Source organism: Drosophila novamexicana, unplaced genomic scaffold, assembly GCF_003285875.2.
Source record: "Drosophila novamexicana strain 15010-1031.04,08,12 unplaced genomic scaffold, DnovRS2.1 tig00000512-arrow-arrow-pilon, whole genome shotgun sequence".
Classification (NCBI taxonomy): Eukaryota; Metazoa; Arthropoda; class Insecta; order Diptera; family Drosophilidae; genus Drosophila; species Drosophila novamexicana.
In genome coordinates, this window is record NW_020824809.1 from 265,541 (window position 1) to 291,749 (window position 26,209).

Genomic DNA, 26,209 nt, shown 5'->3' on the forward strand with positions numbered 1-26,209 from the left:
CGAGCTACTCTTGTCCGCATGTCCGTCCATCTGTATGAACTTTTCGATATACTACAAAACTACGAGCTAAAGACATGAAATTTGAATTGAATGTTCTCGTATACCGCACGCAAAACTAGTTTGTTTTTTGCCGATATCTCATCCCATTTCGATATCTCATTATATCGAGCATGACTCTAAAATGAATTGAGCTAATTATACCAATCTTAGTGTTTAGCTTCTTGTATATTTAATACCAATGAAACGATTAACGTTTTCCATTTTTACCGTGAACATGTTGTAATTAGATAAAAAAAACTAGTTTGTGCAAGTGGAACAGACAAAAAAAGGCATCTCCCTTAAAGTATATATATATGATTAAAACCAGCAGACAACTCAATGTAGGCAAAGTGCGCCTGTTTGTGTGTTTATCCATATTTATAAACAGGTCGATCTCAGAGACTTTAACATCTAGAACCTAAAAATGTTAAACGTAGATTAAATTTGTTTCAAATAAGCGACAACTTGTCCCATTTCTATGACATCGATAAAAATCTATATCAGAATTCAGCTTTTGAGCACATATTTGAGCTGGAGACACCAAATTTCGAATATGGACTCTCTTATTTTAGTCTTGTGGTATACACAGATCTAGAATATTTTCCTTTATGGATACCTGCCATTCCCACAAACTTGTATGCCACTGAAATTTCATAAAGATCGGACAATAAGCACCGAGAAACCATTAACTTCTTTTTTATATATTTTCTGCTCATGCAAGAAGTACTTTAGCCTTTATTAAGCCCGTGCCGTCCTAGACTGACAAACCCTGCAGTTAAGAAATTTACGTTGTTTTGCAACTTGCAATCAACTGATCAGCAAACGATATCTACTTTATTTTAGTTATAATATACCAGCAATTTAAACATGCTATACAAATTTTATATTTTTGTTTATACTAATTATTCGTCATTTCATACTTTAGCTCTTTTTTGCAGTAGGTAATTCCTATGCACTTATTGATCGTACCTAATACATTTTTAGACACACATATTTTGGCATGTTTTTTATTGAATTTGTTTTCAAATTTCTATATGTGAGTCAATTCATATAATTTTAGAATTTTCACATTAAACTATTACTAATTTGGAAGCTTAGCTGTCAATTTAAAAAAAAAAAGGGCACAGCATAACATTAAATCTCTAAAAATGTTTCCTCAAATGTAAAGTATTCTTTTAATATAAAAACAAATTTTCTTTGGACAGCTTAAGTAAACTTAAAATTGTTTCCAATTAATTGGTTGGATGTTTTAAGTAGCATTTAATACTTTTTCTTCATTAATAAACGTTTTTTTCGTAGGTCCCATTTACAGAATTTGTGTTTGAAAAGATTAACAACAAAACATGGTTTACTATACGTATCCAATGCCTTCAATAAAAAAAATGAATATGGGTAAAAATTTTAATATCTATGAAATTATCATAACATTGCTCTTGACGCTTTCATGATATCGTCTAAAATAACCATATAAAGATTGGAATGGCCAGCAAAACTATGGTGTATTTCACAAGGTCACTGGAGTTACAACCATCCTCTGTGCAGCAATAGGTCTGGGTTTCCCAAATTTCTGAAAGAAAAATACAGATGAGTAATAATCGTAAGGCTATAAGAATACCAATTTATTGAAGAAAGAATATTGATGAAATTTTCTGCATAAAAGCTTTTTGTGCTATTCGAATGTAGGCAAAGATACAACATCACTAATATTGTACTTTAAATTGGTGGATAGTTCTAATTGATTCATTACTAGATTTTGCGCTGAAGGTGTAGCGGTAGCTAATAAATTTGTGATGCTTCATTTGTACGTATACATGTCAATTTGGTGACTAACTCTTAAAAAATTGGAAATTTACTCACAAAAATATATATTTCGATGTCGATCCTTACCGGTTGCCTAGAAACGGGGCAAGTTATCGATTATTGGATTGCGTATAGCCATATCGATAATAATGCGAATAAGTATCGAGTATCGAGCATCTCTAGAGTATCTCTAGAGATATAAATATCCAAGCTACTTTATGTAACGTTAACCCTAATCATTAAATGATGCTTGTAAAAGCTAAGATAGCTTAGTCAACCTAGTTCTTACAGTTCAGAAGTACAACATACAGATGGGACAGCTTTTGATCCAAACGCCTGCTCTTTCTCTTTATTACTCAATGGACTCAATGGGATCGAGGAGTAAGCCTGTTGGTGATGATTGCATTCAAGTAGGTGCTCCGTCTGTCCTGGGTTGCGTGCAAAAATTGGGTTAGCATCGAGCACTAAGCATACAACATATGTCACCAATTTGGTTAAATAGATGGAACTTATAGGTTACAGTTCCACATCCATTTAAAGAAGTTAATTATTTGATTTTAACAATAGTTACTTTATTTATTATTCACAAAAAGGAGAGCTCGAGATAGAATCTTGTGCATGTTGTGAAATTCAAAAAAATTATTGTAACCAAATTTATCAAAGACAAATAACTCGAATGTATGATGAATAAAAAACCTACCTTTTTCGACACACTCAGTAGCACAATCGCGCACAGTTGATAACTCGCTCACATATTTCTGAAAATGTAAACAGAGAAACGACGCATAAATTAATGTCAATTGCATGAATTTTGCAATTTGTAAATATTTAATAAAAACATACATAAAGTTAAATGAAGCTCATGAGCTATACAGCTTTTATTCTTACCTGCTGCTTGTTGACCATATTGATATCAATTAGTCAAAAAAATTACGGATTAAAAATATAACCAACGAGAATTGATTACAAACCCTCATAGAAATGGATTGGTCGATGTATTTTGGAATTATTCGGTTATTTATAAAATTGTACGACGACTTTTAAACTTTAATAAAAGGTTTCAAAATTAGTTATTTTTTGAATCTGTGACCAAATCTACTTTTATTGGATAAATGTGAAATAAATCGGCGTTCTGCATTTTCTATCATTACTCTAACATATCTCGATACCGAATTTACGATTCCTAAAAGCTTTTAAATTAAAATTAATTTTTGTGCAACTATAAAAAGATGAACTAAGAAAATATGATTTCTTGCGCGGTATTTCTTTTACATTTTTTTATATATATATTTTTTTCTCACCCCTGTATTTAAATAATTTTCTTAAGGAACGCCGCAATTTATTTTTTGGAAATGAATGAAAAAACTATCCACTTATACAATGTATACCCTTGCAGAGAGTATTAAGACATTTACGACTCCATAAATATATATATTCTTGATCAGTACCGAGTTGATATAGCTATGTCCGTCTATCAGTCTATCAATTTTTTAGCTATCGTCATTAAACTTTACACTTGTCAATGTCGGAATCGGATATCATAAGCTGCCATAATCACAATCGGTCGAAAAATGGGTTCTTGCTTATCAAGATATCTGGACCAAAATCGACATTTATTAGTTTCGCTATGCTCCTCATAAATATGAAATATCCTATCAACACCGGACCACTTGCCATAGAAACGATCAGTTGAAAGTACGTTTATAGAAACCTTCTTGTTTTTCAAGATACCTTGACCAAACTTAGCGTTTATAAGTTGCAAATCTTATTTACACCGAATCACTATATCATATAGCTGCCATAGGAACGATCGGTGAACAACTTTTTTGTTTATCAAGTTTTTTGATTAAATTCAGCATTTAGTTGTTTCACTCCTACTCATATACTAAGAAAATCCTATCATTATCATTCGGTCTGCAAGGGTATTAAAAATTCGGCATGCCTTTCTGTCTCGTTTTTAATTCAATGAATTACATTTTGAGAATATTGTATTCTGAGTTACAATTATAACTAGCTCCATTTTTCATTAAAATTTAAGCATTGCAGTCGATGTGAGGTATAGGGCAATTGCAAGTTGTTTTGCCGGTTGAATTTATTTACGAGTTCGACACCAGCCGAGCACTGAAATTTATCTTTTATTTAAATATAGTTTTGTTGGGGGTAGTTGGGGGCTGGAGGTATCCCCTAGTCAGACCCTGTCGAATAGAGCACTATTGTTTAACTTATGTTTATTAATCATAGTGGGTATTAAATTGATTTGAAAAAGTCGGGTACTCCCCACTAGAGGGTTATTCATATTTTTCTTTGTGTGCGCCTTATACAAATATCGTTAAATATATACTATAAGAGTTTTACTTGTTCGTGTCCAACGATTGTTGTAGTCAACATTGTAATTTAAGCCCGTAAAACAAAATTATGTATTATGCACACAGCTTTATGCCCGTAAAATAAACGTATTAAAGCCAAAAATGTACAAATTTATAAGCATATGTATGTGTTTGTTTCGATATATATTTTGCATTTCGGTTTGTGTAATAAATTATACCCTTATAAAGGGAGCTCTAATTTGTCATTATATACATATGTGCCGAATAGAAGTAGACACACCGACCCCTTCTTGTCTGTCATCACCAGCCGAGTCGATGTAGAAATGTTTGTCAATCTGTTAATATCCAAACTAGTCTATGAGTTTTTAATCTATCGTCCATAGGTCGGACTTTCTGATGCAGGCAATACATCCAGATCGGGCCACCTTATTATATAGGTACCATGGGAACAATCGATCGAATATTTTGATATTTTATGAAAACGTTTACATATGAGCAAAGCCTTATCATCATCGGACTCCCATGTCAGATAGCTCAATAAGAAGAATCAATCGAAAATTAATTTTTAGAATGAAATACTCTTCTTGACCAAATTCAGCAAGTTCGTAAGCCTTAGGTCATTCATTCTTCAGCCTGCCGATCTTTTTTTACAATAATTCCGCAAGCGTATTTCTTTTCAAATCTTTTCAAGATTTCTCAAGCATTTCGCCCTGAAAGGAATTATGAATCTGTATACTTTAACGAGAAAGAGGAACTATCTTTGGCACGCCGAAGATTAAATACCCATGCAGACCGAACCTTTCATAATGCTCATAATGCTTTGCTCGTATCTAAAAAGCACAGGGAAAATAGTTGATGCCGAATATGGTTTCGAGACAAAATTATAATATCGAAGGGTATACAAATTTTAGTCTAATTCAGTAATTTTTGATTGCAACGTGGTAAAGGAATTCGTATTGTAAACGTTTTACTTTTTTTCCCAGATCAACATCAAGGAAACAGTGCACCTGCGTCTTGTGAGCCCACATTAAATTGCCCAAAGCTATACGGTAGGCTATACAAAAACGTGTTCACGGCAGGCTGACAGGGGAACTCAGCTGCCATCATGCAGCACTTAACCCCCTTAATCGATTGCCCCGAGGAACCCAAGGAGACGATGTAAAACGTCAAAGATTACAAATCGCAACCCCTCTGCAATGGGCTTTTGGGCGACTGGGTGGCACTTAACAGTCGTGCGTGAGTTCCTAGACTTGCATGATATCTGAAGGTGGCAGTCAACCCAACAGGCAAAGAGTGGGTTATTATGTTATGCCACTAATGCGTTTGTCTTGCTGGGAGTTCATAAGTACTCCTTTTGTGAGGCAATTACTTGACTTATGGAAAAATTATATATACATAAATTAAACATAAACATACAAAATGAATAAAACGCTATATTTATGGCATTTGTACATGTTTTATATTATATTTTTAGAATAAACCACCTTTATCTATATCCAAATATATATTTAGCGAAAGTTCAAGTTGAGTTACATTGTCATCAAGCTTAATTTACTTTAACAGCGATGCATATGGTATACCTTTACGATTTTGGATTAAATTAGATTTATATGTTATATATTTATTTATTTATTTTTTTTTTTCTCAATATATATTTATATTAAATAGCTTTGTGGTATCGATATTACGTAACCTAAAAAGTAGCAAAATGTGTTTGACATCCAATGCCTTGGGTTCACGCTGCAGTTTCCACATTCAGCGAACACCTCTACTGTATGGCATAGTCCGCTGCAAAAGAGGACTGCTCTCTGACTGCTGCCCTTTTTCAATACCATCAATATACCTTAAATCCATCATAAGGGAATGCCTGAAATTTGATTTTCTATGTGTGTGTGTGTCTGTCTGTGTTGATGTGTGTTGCCCGGTGAAGCTTTTAACAGTGAGCAGACGTCAAGTTTGCAAGCCGACAGTTTCTATTTGCCTCATACACTACAAATATTTTGCAGGAGCAATTTGTTGAAACACGCCCACACAAACAACTAGCAACATCAATGAATTTTTGAATAAAATTTAGTTCTTGCCTTACTCCATTCGGTGGAACGCTGTAAGAGCAGCAGAAATAATATGATTGCCAAAAATGGAAAAAACTGAGTTGCCTTCAGCAATGCCATAGACGTAATGCAATAAAATGATTTGGCTGCTGGCTGTAACGTCTGGTTGCACTTATCTAGCAAACACCAGCATTCAAATACTGATAGAATTATTTAAATTTGAATTGAGAGGCATTATTTTAATAGAGCTACAGGCAGCTACTCAAATACCTACATGAGCGTTGCGTCTATATTGAAAAAAATATTGTAGTGCTACATGACAAAAGGCTTTTTTAAAATGAGACTTTCCGATATTCATCATTTCTGAGCTTTGCCGAAGATAAGTATTTCAAAAAGAGCTGACTTGATTCTAGCACAGAAGTGTCAAAAAATAAAATACTTTAATAGGCAATTTTAATTTCACATTCCAAGATATATAAAAAAACTTGAATTCCAACAAATATCATGTATTTGAACAAGTTGGAGTTTTGCAGCCTGCTAATTTGTAATGTATTTGCTCTTTCTAGCTTTACAAATCGTTGCTCCCCAGAGTACTGCAATTTTGCCGGCGAATGTAGGATAATCAAAAGTAAGCCGAGCTGTAGCTGCTACGAGGAGGCATTCCAGGGTAAATACTGTGAGCAAGTAAAGAACCTGTGTACCACAAAAAAAAATATATGCACCAGCAAACAGATCTGTGTTCCCTATGTTGGTCAAACGATCTGTGAGTGCTCGCGCCAGAGAACCGGGGTCGATTGCGGGCGCGCTGCACCTACAAAACTCATGTGTAGTTATAATGTTCGTGCAATCTATGGAGCAAAGGAACATATTGTTTTAAGCTTTGGACAGCTTGGCCCTGAACCCTTTCAAATAACTGTATCGACACCAACTTATATGATTGCACATTTGCCACGTTCAAAAACATTAAGCAGCAAGCATACAAACAACCTCACAGCAACCCTTCAGGGACTAGGTATAAGAAGACATGCTAATCTGCCGTATAACGATGCTCGCTATTACGTGTTTCAGGCGAAGCATTTTACACTGGGTGCAAATCAGCTTAGTGTGGTTATTAAGTACTTTGGAAATATTAATCGTTCGAGCCCAAAAGTGCAAACCTTGTCGCTGATTGTGCACGTAGTAAAATCAAACGTTTCGCCCTGTATGCCTCGTGTTGTTTTTCAGCACTGCATGGATCCAAAGAAACCCCAACAGGTTGATGTGGAGCGCTTTATTAACATACAAGCGATTGTGGAAGAGCGCTGCTTCCCTCTAGAACGCATGCAAACTCAATGGACCATTTACAACTTTGGGGAAAATTGTAAGTAACCGCACGCCCTTTCTCCAACTACAACTTCAAAACTTTCATTACAGTTTATTATTTTACCACACGTGTCGGGGAGCAACTGTTGCTTAAGATACCACGCTATACATTGTGGTACGATACTCTATTAAGTTTGTACCCTAATCTTTTACTTTCGGTGAAGCTTGGGCTTAAGGAGATCAAAGGTCCATGGGTATTCGTAAGAGTATGTCATGTCTACGAGAAGCAGAAGTTGATTCTAATTATTGTACCTCCCCAGTGTTACATAAATGTGACAGCACGTAATGTGGTTGCTAATATAGCCGGCGGTCACTACAGAGAAATAAATAATAATAGTAAATGGTTGCTTCTTGATGGCTCTAAAAGTCGTGAGCCCGCACGAAATGTGCGCGCTCCTCAACAACTAACGTATACTTGGATATTAAGCGCAGAGAATGGAAGTAATGAGCAATACCTAACCTTCGAGAATTCCAGTGAGTATGCATCTTAAGCGCAGCCGACCATTTAATATTTTTTAATACTACCTTTTCGTTGACGCCGTTGCAGATCCTAAGCTAAATATACCGTCCAAAATTCTCAAAAGTGGTGAAAAAAACATAATTACTCTAAGAGTCGCTAACAAACTAGTAAGCGCCCGCACCAGTCATTTTAGCCAAGCTATCGTTGTAGTAGGCGATAGAGACCCACTCAGTGTAAATATAGAGTGCATCAGAAACTGCCAAAGGTATCTGTACGCAACCGACCATGTGCTGCACCTGCAAGCTTTATGTCCCGCTTGCAAGATGCCTATAACCTATACATGGAGACTGAACGGGATTGATATGAAGCAGAACAAACAGCGATTTGTGATGAAACTGGCAAAGGATTTGGTAGGTGAACTGATTGTAACACTCAATGTCGCAGACCAGGCCGGAAAGGGTACCACCGAACTGAGATTGCAACAATTACAGCCTTTAAAAAGCGGCAACTGTGTACTTGAGCCACAAAATGGACAGGAATGTGTTACAAAGTTCCATATTCGTTGCCAAAATTTTGTTTCGATGATTCAGGAACCGCTCCTATATACCTATAGAACGGGAAACATCTATGAAGATAACACCAATTCGGGAGAAACTTTCCTTTACCTAAATGGCAACACTCCATTAATTGTTCGCATATGCGGCTTTCAATTTCTCTGCACATTTATAAATATCTCTTTTGCGATTGAGCCCATGAACCTTACAGGATCTGAAACTCTTGACAATTATAGCCTGACTAGGATGCTAGTGGATGGCCGCAGGCAGCAGGCATTCTGTTTTCTGCAAAAATTATTAGCAAGTCCGGAAAAGATAAATGATGTGTTAGATAACTTCCGGTCCATAACAATGGATAGAACTCTTTCGGTCTTCGAAATGGTAAATACCCTTGAAATTGCTTATAAATGTATTACATTTGTGGGACTGGTAAATTGCCATGAAGCCAACGCCATGTCATATATTTTAGAAAGAGTGATATTCACTTTTGATTTTGTCAGAAAAGATACCGAAATACTAGACATGTCAGAAGCGATCTGTCGCGACATGGGCATGCTAATAACCAATATTGTTACATATTGTATGGTAAAGAATACGGAGCTAGCAAGTCAAAAATTGATTCTCGATAATCCGTATAATGAAGATTCTGTCGATTGGCCCCCTTTCGATAAAATGGTTTTGTCACACATAAAATGTTATTCAGACGTTGTTAGCTTGGTCTTTAAAATATGGCATACAATTGGCGAAGAATTCACTCGACATATTCAACCAGAGGAGCCATTCAGTTATGTCTCAAATAACGTCAGTTACATAGTGGAGATGCATAATTCTTATGCCCCTATCGTATATACATCTAACTGCACATCCTGCATTCTAAAAATACCTCTTCAAACAGTCGAAGCTCACCGGCAAAAGCTTGGGACGAACGATCTGCTAATACATGCGTGGTGCTTCCAGTCCGATATATTTTGGTGGGCACCAGGACGTTTTCCTCCAACTACCGCCGTTTTGGCTGTCGATATTCTTGGCCGTAATGCACCTTACAAGTTTAAAAGTCAATCGAGTCTCTTGTATCAATTGGGACTCCACAATGTCAAAGGCTACACGGGTTTCCTTTACGAGCAGTCCGATGTGATACATAATAATATGATTATCTATAGACTAAAGTTGGATGGCCAGGTAAACATGCTGGTGCATTTTGTGAATACCTCAGCAAGTCTCCGGGTTCTAATTAGCATGAATGTAGAGCCTACCCTGCTCAATCTGCATGATAAAAGCTGCATTGTATCGAAAGACTGTTACAGCAGGACAATTATTTTAAAGAATCGATGTACAGAAGAGGGCATCGCTTATATAGCGGTATATAAGGCAAACTCCTTTGATACTGCACCCGCTCACTACACGTTTCGCATCAGCGCAGAAGAATGCAGTGTATGGGATATAAGTAACAAATATCCGAACTGGATGAAACATGGATGCTATCCGCAAAACTTGGCACAGGATCCCCCTTACTCGCGATGCAACGTTGAGCACTTGTCGGTGTTTTCCGCCAAGAGTTATGAGATCAAGCCATTTCCCATAAAAAAAATACACAGCTATGCCTACCAATCGCCCTTTAGTTTAGGCTGCTTGCTAGTTAACTGTTTACTGGCTCTAGGCACTGTGTTCCTTTTAATATTAGGCATGCTACGTTTGCGTCATAAAAAAAAGAATTTAATACGTGTCATCAAATCGAATCGCGATGAGGTGCCACCACGCACGGAAAATATCATTGTACACTTGCGTACGGGCGGATACATAATAGGTTCAACTACAGCCAATATTAAGCTGGTGTTTACATCGATACTGGGACGCTACAAGGTGGTTATATATCAGAATCCAATAAATCCGCATCTGAAATTAAACACTTCGTGCATGATACGTCTCAGCGACGAGAAAATGCAATTACCCTGTAGACTGACAATTAGTCATGATGTGTCCGGCAGGTATCCATCCTGGTACTGTCGTTCCGTACAAGTTGATGATCTGCGACACGATCTGAGCTATACATTTCTTATACGTAGCTGGATACGAAGAGCTCAGAAGATTCGGGTCTCCTGCTTACCGACAGAAAAATTAGCGACTTTAAATCGATTACATAAGGTAAAGGTCCCCACCGGATGTTGCCGCCAGTTTATACACAGATTTCGATATTATTGTAAGTTCTATTTTATCAACTGGTTTATGATGCAGCCCATTTTGGGACCCTGGCGTTTTACCGATGAATCCTGCAACATTTACGAGCGTACCTGCATTTGGTTATGCAAAACGATTCTCACAATAACCATGGTTTTCTGTTACTTCAGAAACACTACATTTATCAACTATTTTGAATTTGAAAAACAGGTCATATTATTATCGGTCTCTGAATTTTTTGAGATTGCAATCGCTAGCTACTTTGCAACCGTAATTTTTGAATTTTTTCTTAATTACCTGATACTCGGATAGGTATTATATAAATGTTCTAAAGCCCTTTCTAATTTTCTTGAAATTCAATCGCAAAGTGCAACCTAAGCCCAGGATTTGTAGGCTACAGTTCATTTTTCGCCGAAGATTTTGAAAGCAAATAAACTTATTATATTGATAACTCATTGAAATGGGCAAAGTGGGTAAATTTGTTTTGTGAACTTGTTTATAATAAAATGAGAAAACAAAAATTCAATGTTTCGATTCGATGATTCATTGAAAGGTATACTTATAACTTGCTACGAACCAAATGGCTATAATTTGTTTATTAAATAATGATCGACGAAAACGAGTGTCTTCCTAATTATTATTATTTTTTTAATTTATTTTTATTACTGCTGAAGCAAACGAGCGCACAGCTCGAGCTGTATTTGGTGTTGGTAACAGAGGATTCAGGGTATCCCCTAGGCGATAGCTACCGACTAAAGCCTCTTACTTGTATAATGTACTTGTGCAAACGTATGTAACAGGCAGAAGGAAGCATCTCCGACCCCATAAAGTATATATATTTTTGATCACCATCAAAAGGCATCATCTGTCCGTCTGTCGGTCTGTCCGTTTGTATGATCGCAAGGATTTCAGAACCTATAAGAGCTAGAAAAATTTTAGCTGTGGGAGATTGTTTCCGATAATCGATATCTTGCCCCGTTTCAAAGTAATCGACAAAAATCGATATCAAAATCCCGTGCTTAAGCAATTTTGGTAAATAATAAGATCTAGAGTCACCAAACTTGGCATGTAGCTTCTAGAATAGTATATATATAAAGTTTCTTTGATTTTATAGAAATCATCATCTCCCCGTGTCTTGTGGTAAGAAGCTTGAAGGCAAAAAGTTCACATATGTTCATTAAACCTTTGACTCGCATTTTCCATGGCACAAATAAATTGTACAAATGATCCATGAAAATGAGTTTTATACAGATAATAAGCAAAATAGTTGTAAATTTTGCGCAAACTTTTCACAGAAACACGTATTCATTAAGTACTTATGTAAGGCTTTTAAAATAAATTTGAAGCAAATCGATTACAACTCAAAACTCCTCCCAAAATATCATCGAATCTCATTTTCCACCGAGGATGTTTGAAACAGGTTTTAAATGATTTTCGTAAAGTTCTTTGGTAATGAATTTGAACGAGAAACGTCACCTAGCAAATCGTTGACGGATGGTAAACAAAAAAGTTTCATACTGGTTCTTCCAGTGGCAAGTTTTTTGCTTTAAATTTTAGATAACTTTATTATTCATATCGGGCCCTTTTAAATTTAAAATTCATACTATTTAAAGTTATTTGAAGATATCTAAATATCTAAAATTTACAAATTTTGACATCATTTTCAACACTTGTGGTTGCTATTTCCAAAATTGCTGAAAGACCTAGCTTAAATCTGTTCATCTGTATTTTCCTCCCAAAAATTATCTGAATAAAACATTTATAAGGATCTTTGCAAATGAGCATACACCCAAAGCAATTATTTATTGATTTATTTAGTGGTCTACAAAATGAGTGCCAGCCTAATTATTTAATATATTAGGATATAAGAATTAAATGCTAATAGCATCACTGATTACGGAATACCGAGCTTTAATTTCCTAGTCGCGCATTCGACTGGAAGTGGTTATGTAAAAGTGAATATAAGTCCCATAATGTTTGTAGTAACACATTATTTTTAAATTGATTTATTCATTTTCATTCGCATTCGAAATTATGTTGAGTATATCAATTTGAGTATGGATTATAGCTCCAATTGTATAAATCCGTTCCTGTTTCCGCCTAAATTGCTCCAGTTCCAAAGTCAAATCAAACTGAGTTATTTTTTTCTTGACAACAAATGTGTTGTCACTCTCCGCATTTTTCCTGTATTTCCCAATTAATTCCAAATCCCGTCTAATGTTTTCAGAAACGGTTTTGTTGTTACGGTGATAATATTTACGAAAAAAACGAAACTTTTGCCACCACATAACATAAGGAATACACTCAGCATACATAAATTGGAAAATGCTAATGCGACGTACAGATCGTGTATCCCTCTGGTCCTTTGCAGTGGAAAAATAGTCGTTGATGAGAGATACGAAAACATTTATCAACATCACTGAAATAACGAATGCCAAGGTTGTAAAAATGATAATACCGAAAAGCTTGCCTCCATGAAAAAGATCGTCTCGATTAACACCCAAAGTAAATCCACATGCGAAGCACATGCAAGATACGACACTCTTGCTAAGCCGATAAAAGTTAAAACTGTTGTTGCCATTTATTGTAGAAACTGCCACCCCAAAGCCCAAAATAAATACGAATATGACCAAGGCAACACTCGCCACTGCTGGCCATGCCAGGTGCAGTGTAAAGGTAAAAAGTTGAAAGACACTGGAGAATTGAAGCACCTTCCACAAACGCAACGTTGTAATACAGATAAGAAAGCCAATAATCATTCTGATGAGCATGTGCAAACGAGCTGCATGTCTTAACTCAACAAACTCCATTTTACTGGCGCCTTCAATATGTTTAAGAATCGATGCAACTTTCTCTTTACGTAAGATAATCAAAGTTAACAAAATGACGTTAAGCAGAAATATTGCCACGTCTATTGTATTCCACACGCTTCGAATTTCGCTTGGATCTAACCACAACTTCACCGTTAATGCTTTAAAAAACTGTATAAACACAATGATGTAAACAATAATCAAGACTATTGCCACATCTGATAGCTGGTTATTTTCAAGCAGTCTCACGCTCTCAACTTTCACATTAGGGATCGTGCTTCCAAAGGGAGTCTGCTCTATACGCAAGGTGCATACATTCAATATGCTTGCATCAGTATTGTACAGTAAAAAATCCAGAAATACCGCGGAGGTGTTGTAATTGAGCCATTTGTTGTTCTGAAGGTATTCCAGTATTTTGAGACTATTCTGTCGACTCCGAGCAAATAATACCACATATCCGCTCAGTTCGGGGTAGTTACGAAAATAGCCTACATGCTGAAAGTTCAGCCATAGGTGCTCACGAACGTTCGGATTTCTGTGAACCCATGGCTCGTAGATGCGCCAATAAATATTAGAATAGGGCAAGTCAAGGTATGGTAGTTTCCATTCAGGCATATAGGATTGCTCTGAGAAGGCCGGTTCATAAACACCATAATGTTGCTCGGTCAGTCGCAATTGGCGTAGCCGCACAGCTCCAAGTAGGATTGTTTGCTTGCCGTGGACCCATACCGATACACCAGTATGGTTAATTTCAGGATAAAATGCATTTATCAGCGAGCTATTAATGAATTTATACACATCGCTTATACCGTAAACTTCATTCAAACCGTAGTAAACAGAATGATTATCAGTGAAGAGCCGCTCTATGTTATTTTTAGTATAAAACGTATGTTCATCACAGGCTACAAATACTAAGCACACAACAAAAACAAAGTAGCTTCCATGAAGCCACAGATCATGTGCTATTTGCTTATACTTGCAATTCAGTTTCTCGTCACGATGTCTTTCCATTATATAGAGGTGAGCACGTAGGCTTTGCAATCGCAACGTCAAATAATCTAGGCGATTGTGATGAGTGGCTTCCTTTTCCGTTGCGAACTTGCGCTGACCCGGTGGCCAAATGGAGGCCTCAAGTGAGAGTAATGCAAACCTGATTGGATCACCGAATAGGTAGTGAAACATAAGCACCGCAATCACGGAAATCAGCATTGACCTTAACTTTCCCGAGGAATGATGGTATCCGGAAAATATTGAAATCGTTGCCATGCACACTATTAACACAAATACTGTGGTCCAAAATAATTCAGAATGAGTTTTCTTTTCTGCCATAATGTATTATTTTGTTTTCTGAAAGGAAACCTAATGTATTCTTTTGAGTTAATAAATATTTCATATTTTTTTGACACTTAAGAAATGTTCATGCTTTTTTAAGATCTCCAGAATGTATAATTTTGTGAGTAATCAATTTTGAAAACTTACTAATTTGGCTAAGCAGCTCTCAAGCAACTTTGAATCCTTCGAGTTGCTTAGCAAATATAAATTAAGTCTCCATCCAATCGCCGGTTTTCACAATTTTTGCATTTGCCCTCTTCATTTGGTATCCCCAGTAGACCCTATATTAGAACCTGTCCCAGTCAGCGATCCTGCTTCAGCACCGCAACTTGTCGCCCCAAAGGTATACCTGCGCGCAATCTAGCTCAGATTGTAAAAGCAATCATGATGTCTCTTTAGCCCCACCAACTCCTGTTTTGTCCTCAAATCAAATTTGCTAACAAATCTTCTGTCAATAACTAAATTTAATTTCTACACACCTATATTTCACATACTGTTACTGCCACGAAAAATGGCTAGGACTTCTTTCGAATCGCATTTTCAGAAATATGGTTAAATTCAATCTTATCTGATTTGGAAGATTCTTCGAACAATTTCATTGTGCATAGAAATGACTCCGACTCGAGGTGTTGGTGTTGGTGTTTAATTGCCGTTAAAGCCACTCTCCAGGACAAACCTTTCTACTTTACTACGCCAACTGACGCTGAGATTGTGGATCGCGCGATATTTATATAACATACTCCTATGTTCCTCCTGCTGCTCCTGATTTAAGTTAATATAAAACATATTACATATAGGCATAGCAATGCTTAGAAACCACAACAATGAGTTAGAAGGGTGCAGAAGCTAAGATCATAGGCTGTAGCCTCAAATAAAAATTGGATAGCATATGGGCGGGACCCATTCATTCAAACTTTTGACTCCTCATTTGATTGATTTCTGGCATTTTTTTAAATATCAATACAATACAACTATAGACATGCAGTCGTACGTAGATTTAAATTTTTTAAAAACAGTTGCTAGTTGCTTATACGTCCACGGGAAAAAGTCGTGTCACAAAGCTGAACTTGAGTTACTAGCGTTGTCGTAATGGCCACGTAGACGAAAATTCCGCGCCATAAATCACGTGTAAGCATTTCAAGGTTGTGCTGCTTAGGTAGAAAAACCATACTCTGGAAAAACAGGGAAAAAGCTGCAAAAACATGCTACAAAGGGGTTGCGTAACTGACAGGCGTAGGCACCAAAACCGAAAGGCGGCCACGACTTCGGACAAGTAGCCTAAGTCGAAAAAACCGACGACACAAATCAAGAGCGGCTAAATTGGACGTCAACATGGCTTTGATTGCTGTTATGCCATCAACCCCTTACGGCCACTTAAAGGAAACGAGGTGAGAGCTAATCCAAAGGCAAACTGACGGAGGCCGATGCCCAGACACCAGATACCTACAATCCAGGCCACCACTCAACACTAAACAATGTACAAATTCTGGCTATCCAACCACGACAACAACAACATTCAAGTGCTGACCGATATACTATGTACATACGTGCATATGTACTTTAAGCACACTCAAATGAATCATCAGCTGTAAACTGGGCATAAAGCATTTCACACAAAAACATGTCGAAAGTGTGCCGGCGACATCCTGCAAAAGGTCAAAGCTGAAAGAGACTAACAAGGCGGATGAAGGACGATAGACAAGCCCCAACCAAGTTAGCTGTCCAGAGCCTGTCAGATCTCGATTTGAAGATTTAAAGTGTTTCTCTGGCACCCAGAAAACCGACATTTGCAATGCCTGCACCCAACATTTGCGCATCGTGCAAAAAAACTTGGGTGTGCCCCTGTAAGTGTCTACGAGCGCAAGGGAGGCGACCAGTCACCATTAAATCGGCTTGCTTTTCTGCATTTTTTACCCTGTATCCTTTGAAAATGGCTAAAAAAAAGGCTTAATGGTTTTGTGCGAGAGTGTGTTACAACAGAATCTGTGTTCGTATATCCTTATGATATTTTTCGATTTTTTCTCCCATTTCCAAAGTATTGATGTTTGAAACAAGGTTTTTAAGCATCACTTTGAAACATTACGAGCTGTCGTCGTATTCCCAAAACAAAAATATTTTTCTTTTTGGATGCCATCAAATGTGAAAAAAAAAACAAAAAGCTTAAAGTATATCCTTGCACTCTCTTTATATCATATGAAAACACAGATTTTATTCAAAAGCTTGATTCGTATAGTACGTCCTTGTGTGTTTTGTAAAGGCATGTTTAAAATGAATTTGGAAACTCGAGGGTATCCCCCAGTCACGCACTCCTGACAAGTGCACTCTTGTTCAACATGCATTTTTTAGCAAGCCCCATGCGATGCGAGTTGTTTCGCATTTCGCGTTTTTATGCGCTGCCGCCTCGCCGCTGGTTGTGGGCAAACTTTGTGCACAGGCTTTGGGTTGCCTTTCAAGCGCATTTCAGCAGTATTAATCAATTTAGTTGCGCTCATTTACACCATTTCGCGCTCTGGTACAGTTAAAGCGGTCCCACAAAGTCTTCGGAGCAAATGAAACAAGCAGATCTCATGCTTTAATGAAATTAAAAAGGAGCTCCAACGAATAATTCCTTATGAATCTTCAAATAAAAAGTAATACTAGTATGGATGATAGTTCAAAAGGGAAACTCCACTTTAAATGCATATAAATTCATGTTTATCTTATAAAGGGTTCCTTTTATATCCAGGTGCGATATGTGACTTCCATTAAGAGATTTGGCATTTTAAAGTATTTTCTTGTACGCTCGCATAAAATAAACTTGTAAAAATTTTGTTCTGATGAGATATAACAATTTTCGAGGTGGATTCAAGGCAAAAAAGAGACAATCCTCTTTCGATTTTTGCCAGTGAGCCACAATTCTTAGCAACTGTTAAAAACTTTTCTAAAAAACCGGACATTTTACGGCCGTATCATTAGCAAAACGTAAAAAAGTCATTTCTGAATGCTAAACTCGTACAACCATGTGATTGCTCAAAGTTTTTGAAGCATTCAACAAAACCAACTGCCAAAAAGGAATTGTCCGACACCACAATAATCCAAGAGCTCCCGCAACACAGATTTATAAAATGACCTTGGCTTGCACAAAGCGATTATGCCTCTTGGGCCACAATCAATTTTTAGTTGGAATGATTGATTGCACCATGAAAATAAGTTGATTTCATAATTTGGACTCATTGTGTGATTTTGATTGTTATAAATTATAGTTCGAAAGCAAGGCCATAAAAGACGGTGTCATAAGGCCGGTAAGGATATTCAACTTGGCTACGGCATGTATTAGGCACATTCGGGTAGCTTTTGTAACATACAAAAATGATGTTCCAACTTTGAGTACTTATGTTGTGCCACGCACATTTGGCCCGCCCTCAGCTTATTGGTTGGGCACAGCTGCGTTTGCTCCCCTGTTGGGGCTTTCGTACAAATACGCTGGCTGTCCTTTCCTTGTGCTGTGAATAGCATCATTTTTCATTAAGTATTCGCACCGCGCTGCAAAACTTCGTTATGTATATACACAATATGTTTTATTGGTGCCCTGGCAAACACTTGGCTGTATGCGTATATAATGTATGTCTGTAAGTTATATAAATTTCAGACTATAAATAACACCGCTTTTTGGCCTTACTCAATGAGCCGACAAACTGGCTTTGCCATGCCCTAAATTAATCGGAAAGTATCCACATTGTGGTTGAAAAACCTACATCAAAAACAGCTCCTCGTTATAATCAACCTGGATACGTCATAAAAAAAGGCGAAATTTGCATAACAAACCACACAGCCATTGAGCCGCAACTATCTGTGTGGGGTTTCAACTATCAGCGGAAAAATAACCCATATCCTGGTTTAACACCTTAAGCCCCATGTGTCAGCTACTTTTCTTATGCATATAATTAAAAATTGTATTGATATAGTTGCTGTCTCTACCATTAAACCAATTAAAAGCAGTCATTCTTGTGACCCAAAAACTTGCTGCAACAGAAGATATTTGGCTTAGAGTGCGACAGAATATTTTGGAAGATTTAAATCAATCTCTCGCCAATGTTTTAGAATAATGGTATGAGCTAATGTCAAGCAGCTCAAAATTATACAGTTCACGAAAACAATATCACACTATTAGGTTATCTGAGTACCATTTTATATGTTTGACACTTTTACAATAAATTCAAAACTCATTTCATTTAAAGTTCATATAGAACTAGTATATATTTAAAATGTCCAATATGGACCCGGGAATTTCAAGTCAGTTATCTTCTTTAGAAGATTTCGATGAGAATAAGGAATATTTTGTGGAGAAAATAATTAGTCGTCGCATCCGTATGGGACAGGTGGAATATTTTGTGAAGTGGCAGGATTTTCCAGACGAGGATAATACTTGGGAGCTTTCCAAAAATTTAGACTGTCTGGCATTAATAACTGAATTCGAATCTCAACGGGCTACGAAAAACAATAAAAGACAGGCCGAACTCAAAATAAATGAGATTTATGTAGCCAAAGCAAAGAAACTTAAGATTGAACCATCAGTCATTATTGACAATGCCTTTGAATACGGGCACAAAGCTGAGCAAATACTGTGTGCTTCAAACATCCGTGGAAAAATCTCATTTGTAATTAAATTTAGGGACCTGGATCAACCAGAACAGGTAGAGTCCCAGGTGGCATACATCCATATACCAATGTTGGTTATACAATTCTATGAGGAGCACCTTAAGATCTTAAATGCATTTTCCACCAACTCAAGCTCACCAAGTTGAATATATTTTCATATTTATATATATAAATTATATATTTTTATTTTAAGCATATCCTTTCTTATAATTTCAAGTGTAGATTTTAAATCTGTATTTAATCTGGGTACAATAAATCAAATCTCTGTCTAAAAAATCTTTCTGGTATGCTATTCGCTGTAAACTTAAGCGCCAGAGGTTATTAAAGGCTAATTATAGCGAAGATGCCGAGATCACCAGCGCCTCACAAGGTAAAAGCTCCCAAATTCTAGAATACTGAGGAAAACTACCTGCAGATGAAGTTCGAGTTTGAGTATCAATGAAATGGCATAGTAACCTTCTTGACCTTTTTGGACAAGGTCAGTTAAACAAAATTCCACCTTTGTGTATGGGCTGGAAGGCTGTAAGTACTTACGACAGTTTTATACATGTAATGCGGCAAATTAAAGCAACTCGCACAGAAAACAAACCACTCATAAAAATGTCCGCTCGTTTATCCTGTGAGCAGACAACCGAAGCAACCCAAAAGCACAATAAAATTGTAGTTGTTTTTGTATGTTTTTCATTGTTATTTAGCGGGTTAACTGTTACGTAAAGTATAAGCTAGATAAACTAAACAAGTAAGAGGGTTCTAGTCGGGAGTGTGCGACTACGAGATAAACTAAACCCCATACCAAGCGGTCATTACAAACATTCGAACTTCCTTCTGTGCACATGCTGCGAACTTTATGAAGCTATAGAAAATGCATTCTTAAATAACTTCGATAATCACTTTAATCAATATGTTTTTATATTAACGCACAAAGTTCTAGCATTAAGCATGGCTATTTAAAGGATATCAAAGAAACGTGCTGGACATATCGTGAATAACTATTTGGGTATGCGAAAGATGTGTTAAAAGTTGTTACCAACGGCGATTATAAAATGATCAAAAAAAATATGTTTTCTATGTTAGCCTACGAACTTTTTGGCCGAACTGTGATAATATACGAGAGCCTGCATAGCAAAAGAGGGCTCTCCAGACCTTATAGCTTCTGCGTTATTATTTAAACGCTTGTTTAAATATCGCTACTTCTCGCAATAATAGAAACGGGAGCAGAGATATATATAAGAATACATATATTTTTTCAGTTTAGTTGAAGTTCATACATACGGGCGGACGGGCATAGCTGATATGTCTAGATCAACACAGCTCTAATCGGATATACTTCTTTCTACCTCTTAAACAAATTCGTACAAAACTCCATCCACTGTTTCACATTTTTAAAGGATATGGTGTAGAAAGAGTCATGCGAGAAGGATTTGCTGAGAGAGCTAATCACAAAATATTATGCGAAGCTTGAATTTGAAGAAAAATAATATTAATTACAAGCCCTCACGTTGACTTTGTTCCCTTCCACTCCTGCTACTTACTAGCGCTACATTTTGCTATCACGAGGTCAAGAGCTATACACACACTGAGGATTTTTTTTCGACCCTCTACTTTGTTTTCTTTTTGTATTTGATTACGTGCTTGAGCCGCTATGAAACAGGCTTAAACAATGGCGCCATTGTTTGTCCAGTGACCCCACTAGGATGACACGTATGCATGTATATGTGCCCGTTATTGTACTCATGGGAGGGAAAAAGTGATAGACCGTGTGCCCTCTAGTTAATTATTGAAAATTGTAAGCTATGCAAACATTGCTCTGTTGATGACAAAAACAAATTCCATCCGCCATCTTGCTGTTCATTTTAAATATAAATGTGAATCATAAATAAGATTGTTCTACTTGGAAGAAAGGAGATAGGAAATGTCCTAGGACCGCCGAGTTACCCTTACAAAAATTCTAGCACACACGAACGACGTTTGATGCGCAAATCGTTGAGGGAAACTATGAGGGGGGGGGACAACTATACAAAAGCATAAATTAAAAATTTGCTGTATTAGCTCTTATACCTTTCTCAATTTTCAAGATCGACGAAAAAACAAAAGTAACAAAAGTAAGTACGGACGGACGAGGACTTCGACTCGACTATAGATGCTGATAAAGATTATGTATACTTTATGTGTTCGAAAATACTTCCTTCTGGCAGTAACAAAAATTTGCAGAAAACATAATACCCTTTTTACCCATTTTTAATGGGTTCGGCGTATAAAAGGCAGGGCATCGCTGGGCCCAGCAGATGGCGCCAACCATCCAACATCAACTAGCACACAACTAATCAAAAGCTTGTCCACAAAAACACAATGGCTGCCGCCCAACCGCAATGCCGCATCAGGTCCAGCTGTCAGTACAACAACAACGTGAACAACAAAAGCAACAACGACCGAAACAACTCCCAGAAACTCTTCAACCTTATTATCAGCGATAGGAGGAGGGTTGCTGTTGATAAATAAACAAACGTAGAAGGCCTTGCCCGTCAAATTTGTCTCAACATTTTAGATATAACTGTCTTACCCAGTTCACCCAGTTAAAGTCCATCGGAATTCCATGCATGTATCTACTTTGAAAATTTTGGGTTTCTAGCTCTGAAGGCTTTGGCCGTGCGTTGATCACCAATATGTAAGTCTGTCAGGACAAACGGTTTTATACATAGATTTAAGAACTTCTGAAAGGAACCTTTTGAGATCAAACTCAGAAGATTGACTGGGAAGCCAAGAAGGCATAATTTCTAAACCAGTAGGAAGTGATTAACGGGCCGTCCGCCTGATAGCTCAAATACACTAAATATGTAGACTAATTAAGGAAACACAAATGGCGTATAAGGCAACATCAACTAAATTATTTAAAAAACAAAGAAAAAGAAATTTTTCTTTCCGTCTTCTTAGGGGTTCGAAACCGAAACTTTTTCATCAGGCCTAGTCGATCCATAGCTGTTGACAAAACCATGAAAAACAAATTAATATTTTAATTATTTGTGTTATCAAAATAAAAGAACAAACAAATGAATCCGATGAATTTTTGGATCATTTGATTTGATGTGAACAAGTTGAAATATGGGAACACGGCTACTCCTAGAGAGTGTCGGGCGGATATCAGCCCCAACTTAAATATTTAATGATTTCTAAAACAAGCAAGCAGTCTGCCTCGTAAATCGCCAGCACTGACTGTAATGCAGCATAGTGCGATGCGTTAAGTGTTAGACACCCTGGAGGGTTGGGGAAGCCCAATGTGTGCAAATTTATGCGTAAATTCAACGAACGCCCACACACATGCACCCTGCGGCATTCGTACATGGAATAACATGCTTCCCCAGAAGACCGCAAACGTTGCACAAGCGATTTGCATAAACTGTAAGTGTTTAAAAGTAGCCTATGCTATGTGTAGGCTGCAGGGCTTTTATCTAATTACCTATCAATAATTAGTAATACAAACAAATTTAACACGATAAACACGTTTTAGTATGCCCCTCATTAGATTGTTAGATTGAACTTCAACAATGGCCCGGATTCGATTCCAAAGTAGGATATTACATGGGATAATACATGGTCGACAACTAATCAAGGTAAATAGCAATTCATTTAAGGACCTAGTTTTTTTCTTTATCATAAGACGCTTCTTAAAATATGTCCTTAAACTTAAAACAAGTCTAGCTCAATTTTTAAGGCGTGGAATGTGATGTTCCCTTTTAACTGTAACTGTAGTTATAAAAAAAAACTCACTGTACTATATTATTACTATTATTATATATTATTATTATATTATTATATTTTAACAAATGCGATTTAACAAAACTACCATCTCCGATAATAAAAAATGTAGTAATTATATATTAAAATAAAAATATTTAAAAAAGAATATTTCTTAATTCAAAATAAAAAAAGCAAAACCAATTAGCAAACCTAATGCTCACCTAACACAATAGTCAGTCAGTCGGGAGTACGCGTCTAGGGGATACCCCTACTTCTAGACATATATGCACAAAAACAGAATACATGTTTTACAGTTTACGCTGTGGGAATTGCTTTTGTGTTTAGCTTCGGTGTTTATTATCCGATCTTTATAAAATGTTCGTTTAAAACGATTTGGTAATTGTTTTTGTGCATATATTATCATATCATCAACAAATGTATCTTCTGTATACAAAGTATATTTCATTTTTTGAATAACGTTTATAGACAGTGAACAACATTTAATGTGACGATTCCCTGAGCCCAGTTTTCCCTTAGGTAGGCTTTGGAAGTGCGTGTCGCTGAATAAATGCATAACATTAAAAAAAATATAGTATCTTGATAAGCCAGCGACCGATACAAAGAAAATCGAAGTGTACAATTTAGTATTAGCCAGGGATTATTCCACTTACCACACAGAATTTTTCACTCTTCTTGGTGCATTCCTTGAGATAGAGATGCGCAATCTCCTTGGAATAGTTCGTGCAGGGTGTTATCGAGCCCACGCCCTCGTTGTACTGGCCGCACATGTGGCACTTGAGGCCTTCGACATTCCCAAGGCTGATGCTGCAAAACAAAATGACGCCCAACAGCAGCACCGCCCATGGAGGTCCAGAAACTGCCGAAACAGCTGCCCAGCCGGCCTTGGAGTACTCTTTGGATGACACGACCTTCTTCGTTGGCATTGCTTTTCAGTTAGCGTGCAAAATTCTCGTATGAGTCCTAACCTTTGACAGCAGATGAACACAGCCGACACTCGCACTCACAAATATTGCAAATGTGCTATTTACGCCTATTTTTTACTTTGGTCGAGGGCTATTTTCGTTTATTCGTTTATTGTCTGCGGTTATTTAATTTTAATTTGTTTTCTTTTATTTATGTTTTTTCCGTTGGTTTTTTGTTTTTATTTTCTGGCAGATGATACTAGAGGTCAAGATGTTTGTTAACCTTTATGTAAAATGGAACAAAAAAGTATTCTATGCAGTTAGCAAATATTAGTTGCACAAATTAATTATAACCCCAATTATATCGTAGACCCAAATAGAATATTCAAGCGCTTATCTAGAATTCGACAACTTTTCCACCAATGGAAACATCATTTCTAGATAGTGTCATAGGCCTATATATTTTAAATTTTCACCTGCTTTGACTTGCCTTAAGGTCACAAATGTTCTATGATACATACAATTTATACATACACCTTATAAAAGTTGTCTTTTATTCTGCAGTTCTATTAAATCGAAAACGACAAATTAAAATGATTTATTCAATTGATGTACACCTAACATCAATTTATACTATAAGATCTATGCCTAGTTCGCATTAGGCTGCTGGCAAAACGGAAAGCACTTCGAAAAAGTTGAACACTTTAGGTCGCATGCTACAATCTGCCAGATGCTGCGGCATTCGTGACCAGGTCGCAAACATTCAGGCCGCGTCCATAAAGAAATTTCTCAAAAAAAAAATGCGTTCAAATCGCTTTTGTTTTAACTGAACGTTGTTTGAACTTTCCTCTGCACACGTGTTATGGCCTTGAATGTGCTGCTTTAAGTATTTACACAAAATTGAGCTCGATTTGCCAGAATGTTGTGCACCGACTTTATGTGCCTTTTGTTGCATACTTTTAGGCCTTTCGTCTATTCGACAAATGCAAAAGTGGGCCAGTTGGTGAAATTTTGTGCTCCTTGCACAGAAGTGGCAACGCTTTCAACTGCAGCCAGTTTAATTGCTGACGAATATCACGCATACGCGGCAGCTCTGCTACTGCTGCTACTCATACAGCCAATTAACAAATTATTTTTAATTAAACGGATTAGTGCGCGCCCTGATTTTGAATTCCATGAGGGGCGATGGTTGGCCTTTCTAATTATACGCTCCACATTATCGAACATCATAATTAGCGAAATCTTAAAACATATATTTTGCTGCAGTGTCTTTCACGGTCCTGAATCTCAGTTTGGTTAAGTAGTGTAAACACCTGCATGTGCCGCACTCAGCAAAGATACAGCTGAAACCTACTTTGAATATTTGCTAAAAGCTGCTTCGTCCGCTTAACACGTGCGTCGCGTTTGAACAGAATTCGTCGACTGCAGCAACAAAATGTTCGTCGAACATTCTGCGCAACGGACATTCGAATAGTCGTGCAATTCGGCATAAGCTGTCTTATTCGCTGTTTTGCTGGTTTGATGGTATGATGGCTTGTGATGGTTTGTAGTGGTTTGGTTCGGAGATTGAATATTTTGGGGCTCAAAATTTAGTATCGTACTAAGTAAATCTGCATTAAAACTACAAAACATACCTCTCTGCCTTTGACATGATAAATGTTATAAGACTTACTACTCTATGCTAATTCTTGGAATATATAAAGGTCATTTTGTAAGGGTGAAAAGTAATTTTAAACCATTTATGAATTTTTATAAGTTAAAACCAACATTTTAAGTGCTCAAGGATCCTGACACTAAATTTGTCAGCTCCTCTAACAAAACAAAACATTGTTTTTGTCGATTTGGGTTTAGATCGAACGAGTAAAATAATCAAGATGCAAGCAGTATGCATATTGGGTACATGTACAAATGTTAAAATTTTGGCATGTTTCCAACATATCGCATGTTGTACGTCGAACATAGCTGACCATAAATTTGTAATGGCATGGTAAATACAATTGCCA

The 26,209-nt window shown here is 36.9% G+C and overlaps 4 protein-coding genes across 6 annotated transcripts; 2 read left to right on the forward strand and 2 right to left on the reverse strand.

The window, feature by feature from the left end:
* Positions 1-1,036: 1,036 nt before the first annotated feature.
* Positions 1,037-24,342, reverse strand: LOC115761894. 2 transcript variants are annotated; one of them, XM_030703900.1, is made up of 3 exons: positions 23,955-24,342; positions 2,540-2,597; positions 1,037-1,606 (listed from the first exon to the last, which is right to left on the reverse strand). In XM_030703900.1, the coding sequence occupies exons 1-3, from the start codon at positions 24,225-24,227 to the stop codon at positions 1,494-1,496; spliced, it is 444 nt and encodes a 147-aa protein (XP_030559760.1). In that variant the 5' UTR covers positions 24,228-24,342; the 3' UTR covers positions 1,037-1,493. The 2 variants fall into 2 exon arrangements, 1 of the variants encoding a protein (XP_030559760.1); XR_004017782.1 differs by lacking the exons at positions 2,540-2,597; positions 23,955-24,342 and adding an exon at positions 2,149-2,404 and having other exon boundaries at positions 1,529-1,606.
* On the forward strand, positions 6,668-11,228 carry LOC115761891. Of its 2 annotated transcripts, XM_030703897.1 has the most exons (5): positions 6,668-6,884; positions 6,943-7,577; positions 7,631-7,785; positions 7,840-8,053; positions 8,127-11,228. In XM_030703897.1, the coding sequence occupies exons 2-5, from the start codon at positions 7,040-7,042 to the stop codon at positions 11,078-11,080; spliced, it is 3,861 nt and encodes a 1,286-aa protein (XP_030559757.1). In that variant the 5' UTR covers positions 6,668-6,884; positions 6,943-7,039; the 3' UTR covers positions 11,081-11,228. The 2 variants fall into 2 exon arrangements, with proteins under 2 accessions (XP_030559757.1, XP_030559756.1); XM_030703896.1 differs by having other exon boundaries at positions 6,668-7,577.
* Positions 12,601-14,962, reverse strand: LOC115761892 (polycystic kidney disease 2-like 2 protein). The gene has a single exon (XM_030703898.1). It carries the CDS (start codon positions 14,905-14,907, stop codon positions 12,775-12,777), a length of 2,133 nt encoding a protein of 710 aa, XP_030559758.1. The 5' UTR covers positions 14,908-14,962; the 3' UTR covers positions 12,601-12,774.
* LOC115761893 (heterochromatin protein 1) lies at positions 19,099-19,778 on the forward strand. Its single transcript, XM_030703899.1, has one exon. It carries the CDS (start codon positions 19,155-19,157, stop codon positions 19,692-19,694), a length of 540 nt encoding a protein of 179 aa, XP_030559759.1. The 5' UTR covers positions 19,099-19,154; the 3' UTR covers positions 19,695-19,778.
* Positions 24,343-26,209: the final 1,867 nt, after the last annotated feature.

Coding starts and splice junctions, on each gene's coding strand:
- LOC115761891 (XM_030703896.1), top strand. CDS start 6,722: ATGTATTTGAACAAGTTGGAGTTTTGCAGCCTGCTAATTTGTAATGTA. Junction 7,786..7,839: donor GTCCATGGGTATTCGTAAGA/GTATGTCATGTC, acceptor GTACCTCCCCAG/TGTTACATAAATGTGACAGC. Junction 8,054..8,126: donor CCTAACCTTCGAGAATTCCA/GTGAGTATGCAT, acceptor ACGCCGTTGCAG/ATCCTAAGCTAAATATACCG.
- LOC115761892 (XM_030703898.1), bottom strand. CDS start 14,907: ATGGCAGAAAAGAAAACTCATTCTGAATTATTTTGGACCACAGTATTT.
- LOC115761893 (XM_030703899.1), top strand. CDS start 19,155: ATGTCCAATATGGACCCGGGAATTTCAAGTCAGTTATCTTCTTTAGAA.
- LOC115761894 (XM_030703900.1), bottom strand. CDS start 24,227: ATGCCAACGAAGAAGGTCGTGTCATCCAAAGAGTACTCCAAGGCCGGC. Junction 2,598..23,954: donor AGAGTGAAAAATTCTGTGTG/GTAAGTGGAATA, acceptor TTACATTTTCAG/AAATATGTGAGCGAGTTATC. Junction 1,607..2,539: donor TACTGAGTGTGTCGAAAAAG/GTAGGTTTTTTA, acceptor TTTTTCTTTCAG/AAATTTGGGAAACCCAGACC.